Source organism: Poecilia mexicana, unplaced genomic scaffold (assembly GCF_051168715.1).
Source record: "Poecilia mexicana isolate PSO_F unplaced genomic scaffold, ASM5116871v1 scaffold_21, whole genome shotgun sequence".
In the NCBI taxonomy this organism is placed as follows: Eukaryota; Metazoa; Chordata; class Actinopteri; order Cyprinodontiformes; family Poeciliidae; genus Poecilia; species Poecilia mexicana.
The window spans coordinates 9,708,584-9,729,475 of NW_028263390.1; the positions used below are offsets into that span (position 1 = coordinate 9,708,584).

General features: G+C 38.7%; 1 protein-coding gene across 1 annotated transcript; it reads right to left on the reverse strand.

The window, feature by feature from the left end:
- Positions 1–839: 839 nt before the first annotated feature.
- arhgap18 (Rho GTPase activating protein 18) lies at positions 840–20,382 on the reverse strand. The gene is made up of 18 exons (XM_014996118.2): positions 20,011–20,382; positions 10,812–11,046; positions 9,529–9,661; positions 8,689–8,768; positions 8,435–8,587; positions 7,939–7,993; positions 7,237–7,358; positions 6,683–6,754; positions 6,469–6,562; positions 5,891–5,982; positions 5,506–5,583; positions 5,254–5,413; positions 5,091–5,173; positions 4,283–4,489; positions 4,030–4,164; positions 3,093–3,214; positions 2,949–3,004; positions 840–2,808 (listed from the first exon to the last, which is right to left on the reverse strand). The coding sequence occupies exons 1-18, from the start codon at positions 20,145–20,147 to the stop codon at positions 2,717–2,719; spliced, it is 2,106 nt and encodes a 701-aa protein (XP_014851604.2). The 5' UTR covers positions 20,148–20,382; the 3' UTR covers positions 840–2,716.
- Between the last annotated feature and the right edge of the window lie 510 nt (positions 20,383–20,892).

A 20,892-nucleotide genomic window follows, 5' to 3' on the forward strand; every position in this document is an offset into this window, starting at 1 on the left:
GTAACATTTAAGCTTAACACACTTAAAAGTAATTGAATATCTGTTAGTTGTCCATACACTTTCATATTTAACATAAGATAAGCTACAAATAATCGAAATAAGCAGGTTTTAGGAGAAAAACTTACTTTCCTCCTTAATAAAAGTACGTTTTTATATGGCATCTTGAGGTAAGCAATGTTTTAATATTACAATGATAAAATAACATTAATTTTTCCTCAATTAATTCATAATTCTGTGTGCTTTAGCTTATGAGTAGAATATACATAGTATATCAGCTTTTAACATCAACAGATTATGTGTCCAAATGATGTACAGAACATGGCATTAGAAACAGCTAATTTCATTGAAAAAAGGAAACATCTTAAAACTGGCACTTGCAAGGAACCAATATTAATTATATGCAAATATGTATGGATTTTAAGGTCGATTTATACATTTTTGATTCTGTTGTGCTATTTTGTGGTCTTTATCCTTGTATTTATGTGATTTCTCATCAACCTGGAATGGAACTAGATATGGAAATTAGCCCCCTGGCTATAATCTCACATATTTACAAGTCATTGATACACAATGTACCATTTTTAAAAATAAACTTGAATTTCCAGCTGCCATTGGGAGAGAATCCAATTTATGTCATGTTTTATTTACATGAAACGACCAAAATAGATTTTTTTTTATTTCCGACCCCAGTTTTGAATTAAATAAAACAAATTAATAAATAACCACTTCTTGATGAAGATCTGAAACAGAGTTCCTAAAGTTGCCTTGATCAAATCTTAATACTTATTGAACTTTGAAAATGCGAGAGCAAATAAATAATCATAGAAGAAGCTGTGGTATTGAATTACTTCAAGTTTATTTACAGGCAGTCATGGTGGTAATTTAAAAGGCAAGCGAATACGTTTTTAGGAAACAAATCACCAAAACATCATACATTACAGAAAGTGACAGTGTAAACTTTACAGACAAATCGAAAAAGGTCATCACATTTTTGTTAACTCTCCGTGATTTTGTAGAAGAGAACCATTTGGGAAGTTAGACATTGCAGTGCAGATATTACAGATATTATATGACAATGTTAGAAACCATTAGATAAAGCTGCTACTAAAAGCACAATATGTGCAAAAAAAAGATAAAATGTATATTTTCTTTTCCCAGATAAAAAGGCTTGCAAGTACACAGAACCTGACATTAGTGGTAAGGCACAAAGGCTCAAAATCAATTATGTGCAAATGTATCGCTGCTTAAGCCCACTTAAAAAATAATAACAAAAAGGTTGTTTCCCAATATCTGTGCAGTTTTGTTGATTGAATCATATTCACACGTTGAGACACTCAGATTAAAAAAGGTTTCTTCGTACACAACTTTACTCATATGTCTTCACTGCATGCCTTTGAAAATCTAAGACATGATATTGAATCCTTTTGATCATTTTAAGAATACCTAAAAAAAAAAAAAAAAAAAAAAAAAAAGAAGTGGAGCTTTTTCACCTTGCTAAGGTTAGACCTCCTAAAATACGTAATTCCCTTTAGAAATCTTCCTGGACAAATGCTATCATACAAGATTCAATAAAGTGGTCATGAACTTTACTAAAATGGGTAAAGAAAAATAAGTACAATATTCTCTACTTAAACAAAAGCCTAAAATAATTTATCTGATGGATGTGGAATCGACTAATTATCACATTATTGCACGGCACCATGTTTTACATCTAATTAAAGCAAAAAAAAAAAAAATGTTAAAGCCAACCAATAAATCACAGTATGGAAATAGGAAGAATTTCTCCACCAGTGGAAAAGTCTTTCCAAAAAGTGGTTTCTGTTTAGTGCCCTTGCTACAGTATACACACCCTTAAAGTTATTTATGCTTTAATAACATTACAACCACAAACCTGAATGTACTTTACAAGAATCTCACGTGATAGACCAACACAAAGTGAAATGTTATTGTGAAGCGATTGAAAACGGATCCATGTTTTGCGAATGACACAGTGCAGTTATATTTAGTCCCCTTTACTAAGGGGGACTTTACTAGATGGTTACTCTGTTGTTTCACAGAACAGAGTAACCATCTGTTCTGTGAAACATTATGGAGCAAACGGCATTTTGCAGACCAAGGGACACGACAGACAGGTCAGGTACAACGTTGTGGGGAAGAACAATTGTAAAACATTATCCCCAATTTTCAGCATCTCGCAATGGTTCCAACTCCCTTCCCGAAACAGAAAAAGTATGGCACGAGTGCAAACTGAAATAAATATAGCTGTACAATTCGACTTTTAATTTTTTTAAATATATTTTTAATCAAGATGACATGTTTGATTTTCTTTCCACTTCACAATCATGCACAACTTTTTTGCTGGTTTATCACTTCAAGTTGCAGTAAAATACATTGTAGCTTCGGAAAGGCAGCTCTGGTAAAAATGTAGACGATTCTTTATAAAAAAAAAAATCTCCCTGGGAATCATTACATTGCAAAGAACTTTAAAAAAAATAGGTTTTTCTGTAAAATGTTTCCCCACACGATAAACTGCAACTGAACCGCCTGCGTTCTCTTATGGGTTCCAGAATCAAATAGTGCTTCGCTACAGATGAAGAATTTCCCCCCCACTGCATCCGGATTCCTCAGAAACTCCAGAGAACCAGCTGCAGCGTTGTCTCAGTGGGGAAATTTAAAGTAGGCCAGGAACCCGCAGGACGACGTCGCGGGCCAGAATTCATCGCTGTACTGCTTTGATGACCCACTCTGCTGCAGGATTCAGCTGGGAAAGATCTTTCATGTACGTTTCCTCGTCTAAGCATCTCTCCTCTTTAGAGGAAAGGCAGACAGAGAGAAATAATTAACAGATGGATTATCAGGAGCTGCAGTCACTGTAACTTTCATGCATAAAAGATAAGTGAATGAAAACTTAAACAGCTCAGTTATATAGCGCTGGGAGTTGAACTTACTGATGTTTCCACCAATCTCATAGAGACACAAATCTTCTTTTTTCACTGACACTGAGCTGGAGACAGAGGTGAAAAAACCAGTTACAGGCTAGTAGTCTACATTTTATTGGAGCAAAGCGAATTGAGTGTAGGTGTAGACGTTACCTGTCTTGGCTTAGGAAGCGAGTTAGTACATCAGAAGCTTGCAAATCTTCTGTAAGTTGAATCGCCATGGATATTTTACTGAACTGTGGTGCTTGAACTCGAATAAATCCCTGAGTATTCTCCTGGAGAAAAACAGAGATGTGGGGAGCTAGGGGTTCAAAACCATAAATTTGACTTCACACAAAAATTCAAGGTTATAATCCAAGACATCTGTCTCCTAAATGAGAGCTTAGAAATAAATTACGTCTCCGTTTAATAAACTGTTACTCTCTCCAAACAGATGTTACTGTTACAAATCTGTTTAAAGGCCAGCCACTTCTCAGTATTGCACGAAAAGACGAAGCGTAAGCTGTGCATTTACTCTCTGCCAGTCAGATATCATATCATAGTGGAGATAAAAACAAGACTGCGAATCAGATGCGTTAACTGCTTGGCTGAAAAGGGTGGAGCAAAGGCCTGCAGTGCTCTGGAAATGATTGACAATTTGAAACTTTGCCTCAAAGCTTCAGAGAAATTCTACAACATCACCACTAGATGTCACTGTTCCTCATTAGACTAAGTATTGGACCTGCGGAAGGTACCAGCAGGTATCAACTGTCAGATTCTAATTTTGAACTTAGCTGTATTGTGTGTGAGCCCCATAAAACTTTTAATATTCCAGCATTATTAATTTACTATAATTTTTATCTCGCTTACCATAATGACCACACATTTTTTTTGTGTGTTTGTTGCCAGGGTTATAACCCATTCTTAAAATTTATCATCAAAATGTTCCACTTTCTGCTTTCAAAATAACAAATTTGTTCCGTTTCAACTTAGAAACAACTTTCAAAAATGACAATTACACAAGGTGACCACTTTTATGAGTTAATTATTTGATAATTACTTAATAATTACTGGATTTTGATAAAAGCTTATTCTAGAAATCCTCTCCTACCTCTGGGATAGCTTTATCAAGTGGTCTGTCGGTGGTTATCTTCTTCAGCAGCTTCCGTACAGCTCTGTCCTTGTACAGTTTTCGCTGGCTTTCCATATTCTGTTGCCTGACCTGAGTCAAAATGAACTTCGGGATCTGAAGTAGATGGTAATAGAGAGATGAAATTGTCTTTTAGAAGATGCTGTTTTTCAGAGTAATCAGGACACATTAACCTCCAATGCTGATTAGAGTCATGTTCAACATCTTCAGTTACCGTCCAAAGGAGATTTTGGTATCTGATGAGCAGCCGGACAATGTTGGCTGTGCTGGTTGCCATGGAGAACTCCTGCTGCTCCGTCACTTTGGATCGAAAGCCTTTGAACATGAAGATGTTGGGTGCCATGACAACAGAGACGTTGTTCAGAGTCATCTTGTTTTTGGCCTGATGATTGATGACACGCTGGAAAAATTCCACCAGTGCCTGCAAAAGGAAATTTACTTTAAAAAAAAAAAAGTCCTTTTGTTGAAGAAAGACGCATATGTGATGTGAATTTAAAGGGGAGTGTGTGACTAGCTTCATAGACTAAGACATGGAGTATAAACCTTCACCTCTGATAGGCTGATTATGTCTCCTGTACCTCCAGGAGACATAATCCTGGAGGTACAGGAGGTTTATCAAGATTAATTAGCTGTATGGCATTTGAAATATTGTAAATTGCAAATACTACAGAATGGGAATACCTTGTGTCATCTGGTAATTATATATATTAGAATGAAAAATCACATCTAGATGTTCCTCAAGGCTCTCTTACTAAATTATTACCAAATCAGTCAATTTAACAGTAATTTTCAGAATAAAGAGTTGTTTTTATGTGTTCTGGAATCTACGGTAGAATCCCTTAATTACTTGTTTGTTTTAAAAATGCTTTCCCCCTGCCCCCCATTATAAATGTTGCTTGTACTTTTGCATGGTACTGCATACCATATTTCAGGTTATCGATGCAAATCTCTTTATCTCAGTTTTTTCTGTAAAGTGATTTGAGTTCCCTTGTGCATATAAAGTGCTACACAAATAAACTTACCTTCAAAGTATCCCGATTGGCCTCAGGCAACAAAAGCACCAGCAGGTTCAAGGCCTGAAGCTGTTGCTTCTTTGTGGGAAGCTCTTTCACAACACAAAGCACAACAGCACGGTCAGACCTCACACTGTATCACATAAATGGCAAAAACAGGCCTGATACATACTGTTGACTGCAATAAAAGCATTGAGGTACTCCACAGTGAGCAGCGGATGGGGCAGCTCCCTGATGAACAGCTTCAACAGGCTCGCCGCGTCGTGCTGCTTCACCTGGTTCCACTGAAACGTCCTGTCGTAGAAAGACGACTCGAGCTCCTGGCACAGTGACTGAAGACACACCAGCAGGCGATGTGAATTAGGCTGAAATCTAGTGTAAACTAATCTAGAAATCTATACAGCGTCCATGCAGCGTCAAATACCTTGACTCTAGTGGCTGCTCCAGGGATACGTAGCAAACCTTCAGTGTCTAACCCTTCCTCCTCTACATGCCTAATGAGCTGAAAGTAGACGAATGACATTACAGAACACCCACAAGAGTAAAGAAGTAAAATAAAATAAAAAAAAGTTTTATATCAAGCAATGAAAGCTACAATACACATTAGAGTGCAATTGTATTGTGGTTTCAATTCAATTCAGCTCAAAAATAACTTATTAATCCTAAAGAGAAATTAAAAAGATTTAAAATTTTACATTGAAAATGAGAGTAATTAACATTTTCCTTCGTCCATATCGAAACCTTTGAATGGCTCTAAGTGAATGAATGAATGAATGAATGAATGAATGAATGAATGACTGGATGCTCACCCTCTGCAGAATAAGTGGCACTTTGGTCCCAGGAACCCGCCGGTGGTCTTGATCCAAAAGAGTTATCAGAGGAACACCAAAAAGGCCACTTTCTACACACACACACACACACACACACACACACACACACACACACACACACACACACACACACACACACACACACACACACAGAGAGAGTGAACAAAATGTGTTTAAACACATTTATACACGCTACAGGGCCTTACAAAAGTTTTCACAACCCTTGAAACTCCATATTTTCTCATGTTAGAATTGCAAAAACCTATATGATTTAATGGGGTTTGACACTAGCTATTTAGCACAGCAAGAATAGCAATAGTAAAAGGAGTTCTACAAAGTACTGATCGACTCATTAGGTAAAATACAAAGACCTTTTTTTTTCCTAAACAACGATGTGTACCGTTTTCTGTCCGCTTTACAATTACACGCCACACTATGTTGGTCTCGCACATAAAATCCTAATGAAATATACAAAAGTTTGCTGTTGAGAAATGAGAAATTTCCGGGAACACACTGTGCTTTTTTTGTTGTTTTTGTTTCTTCTTGGGCAAAAATACCTTTGCTTTTCACTCTGCCGGGTTTATTGGCCTTGACATCTATCCCAGCGGTGTCAAACAGAGCAGTCATCTCTACCAGAACAAGTCTGCGCACCTGAAAGATCGTGTTAAAAAAAAACAACATATACACAAAAATATATCAGTCTGCCATCTAAAAAAAAAACCCTGATCTTTAATTGTGTGTCCATAGATCACCCTGTTACAGGGTTTTTACCTTTTTCATATCCAAAGGAGAAAGATCTCCCACTCTGGTCTGACCCGTTTTATCCCGAAGGAGCTTAAAGTTCTGAACCAAAACAAAAGCAATAAGATTAGGGCACAGAGTTTTCAGTAGCTGAAAGAAAAATCTAAAAAAATAATAATAATTCTGCCTGCATTTAAACCAGGTACAAAGTCTCAACAACATTGTCTTTATGAATGAGTTTAACTGCAATACAAACATCAACCACCAGATGTCACTACAGTCAGTGAGGGCTCGGAATAACACAGACAACCTTGCTCTTGTAATCAACATGACATAACAAAGCAGAGATATGTTTTTATTTATTCTAACGTCATCTATAAAAATAAAACAAAAAACAACATAATTACATAATTACTGTTGATGATTAACAACTATTGAATAAGAAAATATGATCAATTTACGTGGGCTCTTAATGTGGTATGTATACATTCAAAGTTCACGCTTTTAAACAAACGCTGACGTGCTGAATGCACAAGTGTACCTGTAGATACGCCACAGCCATTGTGTGCAATTTTATGACTCACTGGAAGTTTGTCATCAGAGGAGTTAAGGCTGCTGTTGTTGACCTTCAACCTCTGATTATTGTCCCGGTAAGAGAGCGCCTGCTCTGAAAACGCCACTTCCACATTCAGTTCCATCTCGGTTTCTGCAGAAAAGTAGGGAGAAATAAAATAATATGCCCAGCAGGTAGCTCGGTTTGACTGTTTTCGTCCTGATGATCTGAAACCACGAGGCAGGGGGGGGAAAAAAAAAAAGCTCAAGTGTCGTTTTATCTCCCTGCGTGTTAGTCATTACAGACAACAAAAAGGAAGTAAGAGGGGTCTGTTGACTTTCAGCCACTGTGATAGAAAATTAACCCACATTTACAAGGAGCCACATAGCTTCCAACTATTTACAGAAATGCTACGCTCACCTGTATTCCTGCCCTGTTTTTCAAATGTAAATCAGCATTTTGATCCGAGTCCAATCAGCTTCCCGAAACATTTTCTTTGATGCATCAGTCATTGATGGCACTTCCTCTAAAATTCAACACAGACTTCTCACACTGCCTGACTCAATTCCTGTTATACGTGGCTATATTAAACAGAATCCTAAGGATTTTGTTCCTTTAATGCAAAGATTAAACCTCAGTTCCAACTCAGACATTTATTTGGGGTTGGTTTCATAAAACCCATACCGAAGAATCCTGAATGGGTTTTATTCTAAAAGGATTGAGCTGCTCATACCAGCAGTAGTTGCATCTTTGTCACTTCCCTCTTCCAGTTTTGGAGGCTCTTCATTCTGTAACGGTGAGACAGTGCAGCACAAGACGTTATATAACACAGAGCAACATGCTACATACACCAATTCAAAATTGCTTTATTTATTCTAAAAGTCAATTAAATGCAACTCATGCAGGTCCTGAATGATATCATCTGTTGTTGGCAAGAACTGCTAATCCATCTTGTTTGTTTTTGCCGCTTCTCTTTTGCACCAGTTGTGCAAAATGTACATGCATATTTGAGCCGAATGGATGCAACTTTTTCTGTTTGAAAATCTTCAACGTAAACGAAATTACAAAACTAAAATAAAACAAAAGAAAAAAATCTGAAAACTGAAAAATGTCTACAAAAAGAACAATTTAACATACTACATAAAATAAAAAAAAGTTGACTTTTTCAAATTTTTTATTTTAAGGTTTCTAGAATGTTTTTCATGCTGATGTGAGGTTCATCTCATCACCTTTTCAGGGGGTCTGAATATATCCCGAACATCAGGGAGGTGTTGGCGGTTGCGTCGCCGGAGCAGCGTCTGCTGATAAGACGACACGCGAAGCTGCACAGCGGCGGCCTGCGTTCTGGTGAGGGTGGACAGGAACACGGCGCTGTCTTCTTCCTGTCAACCGATAGGAACCAAAAATAGAGGAAGACATTTGCTCGTGCATTGTCCCGATTCTCAGCGATCTGTGAATCTGTACGGGTCGTTTATCTGCTCACATGGTCGTCGGCGGCCAAGGAATCGTCAACCAGTCGTACTAGCCCCGCCTCTGTAAGCCACGCCTCCTCATGCTCTCCTTCTAAAAGAGGAGAAAAAGTCATTTTGAAATGGTTTCGGACCAAAAGGACGAAGAAGGAAGGAAAAAAAATGGGAAAGGTTATAAAATAGAGGAATAATTTTCTATACTTGCTCTTCTTTTTCCAACCTATAAAAATATTCTTTACATAAAAACTACTAAAATGGGGAAAGTTTGTTCTTTTAGAAAACGGTTTAATTACATTACATGGAAAAGATTAATAACAAAGATAAGTGAACAAAGAAATCATACAGGAAAAAGCTTCCCGAGAACAACGGACTAGCAGGCTGAATATAACAGGAAAGAGACAAATATTGAATTCCTAATGAGCAATGGCACGAAAACAGTCTGCATTCGTCACAGCTGACTTTCACTTAGCCCTCAGCTTTAAAGCATGTTTCAGTAAATGTCTCCAATGAAACAAAATTATCCAATTCAAGGACAAAAACTGAAAAAAAACTAAAAAGCAACAGTCGTTTTGATGCATCATATGCATCAGTTTTGACAGCAAGTTCTGATTCGGCAACAAAGTTTCGCTAAAAGAAATACAAAATGTCAAACAAGCTTACTGCCAGCATGTTTCCAGGAGGCAGGTAAAGGTGGCATTTTTCCAAGTTGCATCTCTAATATTCAGATCATGACAGAAAAACTAAAACTACACACACATGCCCCAACTACCAGTAGAAAAATATCTGCATATTCCTGAACTTATAGGAAAATAAAGTTTTATTTGCATCCCGTCAATAGAAACAGAATATCCCACCTTCAGGAGCTTTCTGCTGCTCCTCCTCTTGAGTTTCTCCTTCTCCTCCCGCCCTCCCATGTCCTCCCCCTGAACTCTCGATGTTCTCAATCTCCTTCCAGTAGTCGTCCATCTCCAGCTCATCCAGGGAGTCCTGCGGGAAACACTCAGAGTCAGGGATGTGAACATTTACTGCTTCGAGACGTCGTTCTCGTTTCCGTCCTCGGCTGAGGTTGTCTTCCTTGATGTTTTCACACACGAAAAACCCTCCAGGACCTGACACAACAAGTTAACGGTAGAAAGGGGGAAAAAAACAACAACCACAGCCTGTCAGAACAAGCCTCAGGCAGTTTCTGCCAGAGTTCCCATCACTAAAACAAAAATATCTTTTTACGTAATCCCCCCCTAAATTTAATCACACTCATAATAACGCCAAAAAGTTCATTTTTAATAGAACCATTTATCGCTTTGGGTATTTAAAAATGGCTGACTAATGAACTTTCCAAAATAAACTCCCATTCAAAAAGTTGCTTTGAGAAAAACAGGAAACAAATAACGGAGCAAGTTAAATTGCAAGCAAGTATGGTTTCTTCTGGAAGACCCACTGAGAAAAAGGCTGAAAAACATTTGCACAATTGAGAACACAGACACAAACAAACGTGTCAAAAGCAAGAAGAGAAATCACTTCGTTGGTCACACAGTTGACAAAACAGCTCACAGTCGCCCCCTATTGAACAGGAGTGCGAAATCATAGCTTTATGAGCTGAACCATGGCATAGCTACCCCAAAGTACATGATATAGGACTGTGAAACATTTAAACACAAAATGCATTAGAGATGTTGGTGGTGATATGACTTGCGATAGATTAAATATTAGAGACGCATCAATCCAATTTGTGATCTCCGGTTTTAAATATCTGAAACCGACTTTGGGATATTGCATTGGCATTTCCAAATCCAGCATAAGCGAGAATAGACGCAGATTGAGAGGTGAAACAGATAAAACAGAACAACTTTGTTGTAATATATTCAGCCTTCCTGTTTTCTGTTCAAAGTCACTGCTCGCTCTTTCGTAGACTAAATTAGTCACAGATGTGCCTCAACATGTAGGTTCAATTTAAAAAGCATTCTCCTCCTTTGTGCTCATACCGACTTACTTTTTAAACAACCGATTTACAGATTTCTTCGCTCAACTATATATTCTTCACCAAAAATAGTTTCTCTGTATCGTGCACTGGTTTGTATTCTACAAAAGTTTAAATGGCTAATAACAAGCCATCCCATTACATTCCTTCACTTCTTACCTGAGAGAAGCTGCGCTGGCATGTGGGCTGTGGTCTGGGCTTGGTGTTGGGACTGTGTCTCGGACTGGAGGCCAGCTTAGGGCTGGAGGAAGGCTGAGACCCGGGATGAGTAGCAGAACCTGATTCAGTGTTATTCGTCCCTGTGCCACCGGTGGCCAACGAAGGTCCATATCTATCTTGTTGTTGTTGTTGTGTGCTTTGGTTATGTTCAAGACTGTAGTGGCCTGTTTTGCGACTGTTGATGAGACACAAACAGAAAAGGAGAAAAAATATATATATAATACGTATATAAATAGCTAAACTCCTTGCAAACAGTCCAGCTGGAAAGTGTTTTTTGTTTCACTTGTAGCCGTGTACTTTGCACCATGTTTATCAGACACGATGAAAAGACACACACTGATCATAAAAGCATTCCTTGGCGAGAAGCGTTGTGTTGTCTCAGAGCCGTGACATTCAGCCATGTCTTCTTGGACTTGCAGTAAATCTGTGAGTGTGTGTCAAACAGAGGTGGGTTTGCCAAAGGTTGAAAGCACACACACACAAAAAAAAAAAAAAAAACACAACAAAACATGTTGAATTTTCAACCAGGCTGCTAATGACGGCAACATCTGCCGGGGAGCAAAAATAGCACACCTTGTGCCCCTCCACCTTCGCTTCACTATAGATAAACACATAAATCTTGCTGAGGAGTACATTAATTAATGTTGCTTAACACAGATGAGACAGAGTGGTCTGCTAAGAATAACAGAGTTACTTCACTTACCAGGTGAAACCACCCAAGCACGAGATTTAGCAAACAACTCAACGATGTTTGCACAGCTAAAAATAAAAAGGGATGCAAATACAATAGCAATGTTATACTTGCATGTTTCAGATCAAAATAATTTGAATAAAAGTTAAAAATAGCCCAGGTAAATCCAAAAAGCCATCTCTAAATTATGATTTAGTTTATTAACAGCGAAAAAAAAAAGAAAAAAAGCTATCTGAATCAACCTGTTCTCCTGTCGGGAACAAAAATTCCCCTTTCCGTAAGTTATAAACGAGTTACCGTCCTATGTTGAAAGTTGAGTTAAATTTCATGAGCTACACTCATATCTGATTATTTCAAGGCCTATATTAAGAAATCAAGAAAAAGATCTCAAAAAGCAACACTTCCTGCCCCATTTCAGAGAAACTCAAGAACAAAGCCACTGGCATCTGCAAGACGTTATAAAAGGTATTTCTGATATATTGGCACTAAGGCAAACCACAGTGAGAACCACTGTCCGTGTACAGAGTGGTGAACCTTAACAGTGGAGTGGCTGGTCCACAAAAATGACTCTGAAAGTGCATCAAGGGCTCAGGAGGTTAAAGATTCCCTTATAATAACTTTTGGTAAAAAACCTCCATGGACTGACGAGACCAAAATGGACCACTTTTGAGGATTTTGTGCCTCTTTATTTCTATCATAATCCTAATTCAGCATTTGATAAAAGGATCGTACTGATAGTAAAACATGAAGGTGGCTGTGTGGTTGTCTACAGGTGATTTGTTGGACCTGGACGACTTGTTGTAATTTACGGAACCATACAGTTTTGCATCTAGTAGGAAAAACAAATAGCCAGCCATTAGTTTGTGACCTCAAGCACAAGCAGAACAAGTTTGGAAAGGCCACGTCAAAGCGTGAACTTAAATCTGCTTTACCTTAACCAGACTGTTTATGCTAAAAAAAAAAAATCACTGAATGTAACCATATAAAAATAATTCTGCAAAGAGCATGAGGGTAAAATTCCTCCACTGTGATGCATCACTCTGTCATTCATCCCAAATGGTTCACGTAATGACAGCTGTTGAAGAACAGCCAGTTATTAGGTGTAGGCAAATGAACTTTTCACATCGGGTCAGTTTTTTTTCCCCCCTCTGAAATGAAATCATAATTTGAAAACTACTTTTTGTGTGTTCTTAATTTGTCTTTGTGTGACATAAAATGTTACAAGTGTGACAAAAAAAGATACACAGAAGACAGTGTTGCAGAACTGTACACATCTTTTGTATGTAAAACGTATGTGTTTAGAATAATCTAACGTTAAAACGTTTGAAAAAAATACTTTTCTGTCTTGGTTCTATAATCTCGTCACCAATGGCAGCAACATTTTTTTAGTAACTTGTCTTGTTGTTATATTCCCTGTTCATGCCCTGCAGTTGCAGCTGTTGCAGAGCAGATGATGCAGCTTCCCACAGCTCTGCGTGGCCTCCGTCATATTTCCGTCAACAGCTGCCGGACGCGGGTTTTCACCTGTCGTGTCCATCTATTTGCATATAGTCATCTAGTCAAACACGCCATCACGAACAGCCACGCTCGTCAGCCGAGTTGTTAAAAGGAAAATCCCGGGACACGTAAACAACAGAAACTGGATGAATCGGTGAGACTCGGGTTACTGCAAGTTACAGGAAAAACACAGGCAAGATTTTCACTTCTTAAAAAAGAAAAAATATTTCGGACTGTAAACTCCCATCCATGCTGCTGCATACAAGAGGTTTTATGTAGGAAAGAAACATTTTGTTGGAGTTATAAAAGTTTGTCAAGGCAATGCGTAAGAAGGACAGCTCTGTGACTTGATGTACTGTATTAATTAACTTGGGATTACCAGCAGAGAGCATTAATCTGAAAAAGTTCACAGAGCGAGGCCACATACCACAGCAGACCTTCCACCAAACTCTGTGTTTATCTTGCAATAAAACTCTTGACACTTGTCAGATTAAACCCCGAATCATCTCCATTCCTTTCCGTTCACAGCTCCTTCATTTCAAACATTTCTCCTTTTCTCCTCCTCCTCCTCTTCTTATCTCCATCCACCCGCTGAGATTTAGTTGAGTTTATGTGAGCCGTGTCCTCCTCTGCGCTCCTAATTACGTAAACTCGCTCTGATCTGTGTGGCTCCAGCTGAAGTGCTTTCACTTGAGCGGAATTGCAAAAATGTTCCAGTTTTGCTGGTTTACTGCAGAATATTTGGTTTAAATCTAATCGACGCACGCCAGCTCACTCGGACGCGAGTTAATCGTTTACATTCACCAAGCTTTAAAGGTACTTTGTTTAAATTATAAATCAGGCTCGCAAACGGACACGTCAAGCCATGTTAGTTTCTCATTCATTAATTTGGCCATCACATGTGCAAGCTTTCCAAAGAGAAGAACAAAATAACTAAGCTAACGGATCAAGAGACTCCTCGGCTGTTCACCTCGGAGTCTGCAGTTTGATTTCTACAACTTTTCTGTCGTTGACGAGCCGGGATTAAAAACTCTTACTGGCAGAGATTTAGACAAGTCCCAAGGAAGTCACAACGTTTCATTGGATGGCACAAAAGGAAATAATGAGCAGGAATGATTCACTAACGCTGCCTCTTCCCGGACTGCATTAAAGCATGCGTTTTATTGTGCAACCGATCTTCAAGTGTATCAACTGTAGCTCGAGTCAGAATGTGATAAATAGAAATAATGTTCCAAAAATAAGGAACAGTAGTGGAAAAAAACTACTTTCTATCTCTTTCTATCTATCTATTTAGATAGAAAGAGTATAGCAGGTTTTTTGTTTTTTTACAAGCTGCAAAGAAGGGAGTAGATTGCAAAACAAAACAATAAACCTTCTTGGAATTAAATAAAAAAAATATTATGCTATGAACAGGCAGTTATTTCAATCCTATAGTTTGTCTTTATCTGAACTAAGTGACGCTACTGCAAATCAAATGAGATGATAGTAGATTTCATTACAGTCATTGACAAAGTGTCCATGACTGTAATACAAATGTGTTTGAACAAGCTTCCACAAGCGAAGAGTCAGCCGACGAAACAGCTGATAAGATAGGAAGGATTCGTTTGATTGCATGGAAGTGGGTCGGCTATCAAAGATCTGATCAACGTCAGGCTTCAGCGTGCTTCAAAATGTGCCGGAGAGTCGTGCCAGCGAGAGGCGGGAACGCACCAAATCTCTTCCACCATCTGAAGCATTTCCACGCGACAGAATATGCAGAGTCAGAAGACGAAGCACCAGAAAAGTACAATCCGTAAGGAAGTCATTTTATTTTAGCAGGAGAGGACATTATCTTGCTCTTCAGTTTAAAAGCCAAAGATTATGCATCATTTTAAATGTTTTTGTTAGCTTTCAGCGTAAAAGACTGTGACGATATGTTGAGGATAAGAGATGATCATACCACCCGTCACCTAGTCACACCTGTTGGAGGTACATTTCACAAATGTCAGGAAATTTTGTCAGGGTTTTTGTGGCGTCTGTGCATTGCAACATGGACAGCATAATAAAAAGTTTGAGATTTAACAATATGTGTATTGATCTGATGGGAGAAATATTTTTAACCTTGTTTTATATTAAAAATGATAGACATGGGGCGATGGACCTCTCCTAAATAAGATAATAACAGAGGTACGAGCATGGTTAGTCAAAAACAAACCCAAGGCTGACAAAAAAAAACAAAAAAACAAGCAAAACATCCAATTCGATACAGACCATCCAAGCATTCTGATTGGCCAAGACTTTCCTACCTCAATGACTGTTTAAGTTTCCCCCTGTTGGATAAAAAATAAGAATTTAAACTGTGTTAAACACAAGAGTTTCGCAGGTTTAATGATTGTAACTTGGCAATCTATGAGAAAATGAAAGCTAGAGTGCATGCAAGTCTTCATTTTAGAAATTAGGTTACCGATACACTGGGCTAAATTTTTATAAGCTTAAAGGTTTATTGTGACCTCATAATGTTTACAGTTCGACACTTCCAAGAAGAGATGACCTAAAAAGGACAACGGAGCCGCAGCTGGATGTGCAGTTGCTCTAAACTTTGCACCTTCTCCATCCACACGCCTTTCATCAGCTAGATGGAGGGTGTAAGCAAGTCGCTGTGTCTGGGTGTGTGAGAGGAAACCCTTTCATCTAGCAAACAATAATTTCAACACTGGTGAGATGAACATAAGTTGGGATCTGAGGAAACGCCTCGCCCAGACTGTTCAATGCCAATTATCAGTTTGTGTGAGTTCTTGGGTGAAGATGTTTTTCCACCTGGCTTTTCTGTTACTGACCACTATTTTTCAGTTTTCTTCGACGCTTATACCGACAATGTAGATTAAGTTTGCTACATTGATTTTTATCTCACTGCGAGAAAAACATTAAAAGTTTTGACTCAACACTTGAGATGAACAAAGAGATCGTCTGGTGTTGCCACCGCCTTAATCTTTAACTCCTTCCACAGACTTTCTTTCACAATCAAGTCGAAACCTAAATCTGCAAGGGGTGTGAATAATATTGGGCTTAACCATACCAAAGACAAAAATTATACCATGTCTCTATAAAAACCATTATAAGCAGTTTACAAGGTAGCTGTGACCATGTGATTTGATCAGACGTCACGAAGATTTAATTTTTGGAAGCAAAAATTATTAAGAAGATCTAGCCTGTGAAAAGACACATCATGTCTACTGTTAGGTACAGCCTGTGATGCTATGAGCCTCTACAAATGCCCTGAGAATCTTGTTGGTGAATTTACAGATGTTCATTCAGGGTACTATTTTTAAACAGTAGCTAACAGGAAGGCCGAACTTATTCAAGTTGGTCTGTTTATGAACTTCCAGTTTCTGTACAAGCTGAGCCCTACCCTAACCCTAAAATTTGGCCATCTATTTCAAATCTGAATTAAGGAAAGGGTCTGCATTCTCAAGGGAATTAAGGTATTAATGCTAACGCTGCTAACTGCTAGCATAGAGTTTAAAATAACACTGCATTAGCCAACATTGTGAGAAATAACAAGAAACCTGCAATTTCCAGGACATCAAATCTGAGACTTTTCAGGATCATTATTATTCAAATAAGTAAACATAAAAATAATTCAAGTTTTTTTCTTAAGTTTAATCATTAACATACTTAGTGACTTGATAAAGTTAAAATCTAACTTAGTTGAGTATTCAAATGTTTCCTTTCAAGCCAAAGTTCAATAAATAAAACCCACACTCTTCCAAACAAACAACATAAAAAGTCAGTTTTGATTTCATTTCCCTAAACAACCAACAATAAGTCAGTTTTACTTCACAATATAATCAAACCCTGACGTCTTAACCAGAACTAGGACCTGGAATTGATACCAACCAATGGAAAATCCAAATGATAAAAAAAAGCAACAGAGTGAATAAATTTATGGCAAAACTAAATTAAATTCAACACCTTGGAGAGTCTGGGTAGATTTAAAACTTGCAAAGTAACCCCAACCCATTTAACCCCTTAGGCTGTTATACACCTAAATTCAGATTGTTGATTGATAGCTTCTTACTCCTCGCCATCAGTAGTTTCAGAGTTATGCCTTGTTGAATGTGTTCTGATACAAAGTTAAAATGATTCTTCATTGTCATTGGTTAATTGGCAACCAATCAGTGTCAAGCATTATTTAAATGATAAAGTAATTTGCTTTTTTTTGGTTACGAAACATCCTATGTCCATTTCAGTGGACACAGGGTCTGGGGCTTCTCAAATAGTCCTCGTGAATAAAAATGTGATTGTACAGCTACAGTTTACTTGCAAAGAATGGGAGAGTTTAGAAAATTTATGAAGGGGATTAAGTACTGCTTGTCCCCTTCCACAATGGCCTCAACACTTAGCATGTGCATTCAGATCAACAGATGTCAGCTGGCACATTTGAAGACAGAGAATGTCTCTGTCCATTCCCCACCCCCCCCGCCGTCACAGCTACTGGCCTCAACGGTGACCAAATGCCTCGATATACAATCTGCCCCTCAGATCGGATGAATCTGAAACACACAATTCATCCTTGTGTGACGGAAAACTCCCACCGTCCCCGACGGTTTACCATTCTTGATCAACTTACTTGACTCTATTTTATGCGTCTGACTTAATACAAGTGATTGAGCTTAAGTTAGCTCTTTTAAATCAGACAAATAGACTTTGGAAACTCTGGAGGTTTTGTTTTTCAGTTTTCTGAAAAACAAAACCTCTCTGCCCAATTTCCACACTTCCTTCCTTTTAAAAGGACAAAGACAACACCGTGCAAGACTCCGAGCAGACGCGTAACCCAAGGCTCCGTAGGTAGGATGTCTAGCTGGTGCGAGGCCAGAAGCTTACGGTCTGTTTGTTTTACGTTTCCTGACCTGAGGGGAACAATGGCCTCCAAACTTAGCCTCCCACAGGTCAGCCTAGACAGGACTCACACACTCTGCTGACCGAGGTGAGACAAAGGAAGTCTGTAACGTGACGCTTTTCTTTTTAGCGAGGCAAGCAAGCCATCTGGAACGCACGCATCTCCATTTTATCTACCGCACACTCACAGTGGTTGATGCATCAATATAAACCAAAAGGGTAGTGGTTTTCTAATCTTTACCGCATCACAGATTGTTCTGCTGATGCGCCATCTTCACATTTTGCACGTGGGCGAACAGATGAGGATATCGTAAAAAAAAAGTAGAACTCAAATTGAATGCGACTATTTGAGCAACGTCCTAAAATTAAGGTCGTCGCTCAACGCAAGAATAATTGATTCACAATTTTGAATCAGCAAGTCTGAACTGAAAGTTTGTGATTTTTTTTTAAATTAATTTAATAGAGGGTAAAGAGGAGTTTAAATGTACGGGCAACGTTTTTATTTCAAGAGGGCCACAATGAATTAGTTAAATCAACAGAAAAGGTCCACAGAATAAATAGGAAGAGAAATATTCCAGCCAGCTATGAAGGAAGACACTTCAGCACTCTTTCCTTCCTTTTTGGGTGATGAAATATTTAGTATAGTCAGTATGCTTAGTCATCTCTTTCCTCTTAGCAGTGCAATATTCTCTCTATTTCAAGCATCCTGTTTTGGAACTGTGGCAAAGTTTTTTTTATCTCCCTTTAAATTCTTCACAAAAAAGGCTCGCTGTGGATTTTCAAAGGAATGAAGTGAGAACTTTGACTGGGACGTTCCAACACAAATGCTTCGGTCTAACGAATGCCATTGTAACTCTGGTTCTAGTAGGTTGTCCTCCAGGATTACCCCATATTTAGCTTCATCCATATGTCTTCCTATCAAAACTCTTCTGGTTCTTGTCTGTGCTGAAGGAAAAACACCCCACAGCATGATGTTAACATGTGGTCAAGATGATGTGTAGTTTTCAGCCACAGTTTCGCTAGAAAGTTCAAACTTTGTTGTATAAGACAAACTTTCATCATGTAGCCTATGCCTTTTTCTCTAGAAGGCACCCAATAAACTTTAAATGGAACTTCTTGACACTTTTATCACTCCATAAAAAGCAGCGACCAGCTTAGTGCCATACTTTGTTTTCATAGATGATCTATGAGGTCTTAACATAAATGCAAAAGTCAGCCTACTGTTTCACGATTATGCACTACTTTGTGTTGGCTTAATAAATAAAACATGGAGTAAATGTGGAAATAAACAAAATATATCATTTGCACTGTTCTGAAATAAGTCATGGCTGAAGGAAGTCCCACAATTAGATAAATGACAAGGAATGTTTTTTTGTTTAAATGATTTTCATGAAAGTCTTAAAATTTCTAGTCACTATACAAATGCTGGTTTACACTGTTTTCATTTAATATGAGGGCATCAACGTTTCCTTCAGCCAATATTGGTTTTCATTTATTGTTTTTTTTTCTACACAAAGACAGAAATAAATAATCATACCGCTCAAATCATCCATAAAGAATGAGTCTATTAACATGTCAAACTACACATTAATTAAATAGAAAATGTACATGGCAATGGACTTAAGGAACAATATAAATCTAATAATTAACCTTATACCTGCAGGTGTGTGTGGAAGCTCTCAATTAGCCACCATTGTATAATCTAGCACAGTGTAACAAAGTCAAGATGAACCTGCTGATTAGAAATGAGGTAAAGGAAAAACATAAACCCAAGCCCAAGGGTGGAGCTGCGTGGTCCGAGGAGCTACAATAAAAAGTGCCCGCCTGTGGTGCAGCTTAGCGAGTTTGCACACTGCTCTGGCTGCTTTCTGCAGAATCCACTTCGCATGCCGAGAAGTTTTAACTTTCCTGCAATGTCAGCACATCCACGCCACTCAAAGGCTGCAAAGTGAGGAAAAAGTGCGCCATCTCTCTGACCTTTGCCCACTTGCTCGTAAACACACAGGCACACGTAGCTTCAGCTCCCCACTGAAGAAATGAATTAAAGTGACAATACCAGGTCACATTTCCCACCTGATCAAGTCGGGCTCCCGGTTCGGTACCGGCAGACAGCTGGAAGTGGAACCACCACACAGTCCCGTTTGCGGTAGCAGCTCGGCGTTGCTGTGGTAACCCGTTAAAACCACTCCCTGAGACGGGTGCCGACTCATGTTTCTCCCCTTCTTCTTCTTCAGTCTGTCTCACACACGGCTGACATCCGATCTATAATCTATAGATGAGCTCCGCCTCCGCTTCTGAGTGTGTTTAAGGTCCTATCTGTGGAGGCTTTCCATTGCTGGACTTCTCTGTTACCGACTCATGCGGACTCAAAACTCCGCTCCGTCCGGACCCTCGTTTCGTTTCCTCTGGTGTGTCCTCTCCCGGAGCGGAGGAGCAGGACTGGGGCTGGATTACACTCTGACCGCAGATCAGGGATTGGCCGAATCAGTAGGTCAACTTTCCAGAGACAACACCGCCCCCTCCTGGTGCAAGAGAGTACTGACTATTTCCTGCTGGGAGAAGTCCGCATCCAAGAGGCACGTATGCAGTGAACCCCAAAATTATTCGTACCCCTGGCAGATGTAAGCTTCTTTCAGCCAATAAATGATGTTTCACTGGAAATAATGTATTTATCAATTTAATTTTAATTAGAATTATTTCAAATCTGCCAGGGTTATGAATATACCTGGATTTAACTGTGCAAATAGGCATGCATTACATTTTTTTCCTCTTCAATTTAAAATTTTTACACTTGTATTGGCATACCCAAGATATATTAGAATAATTCAATGACTAGCCCGCTAAATGTCTCAATATGCCACATCGCAGAACCTGCTGGGACTTTCAAATGCTCACACAGAAACACAAGAGAAGATGCATACATAATTCCCATAATCCATTGTTCATGCAAGGTCA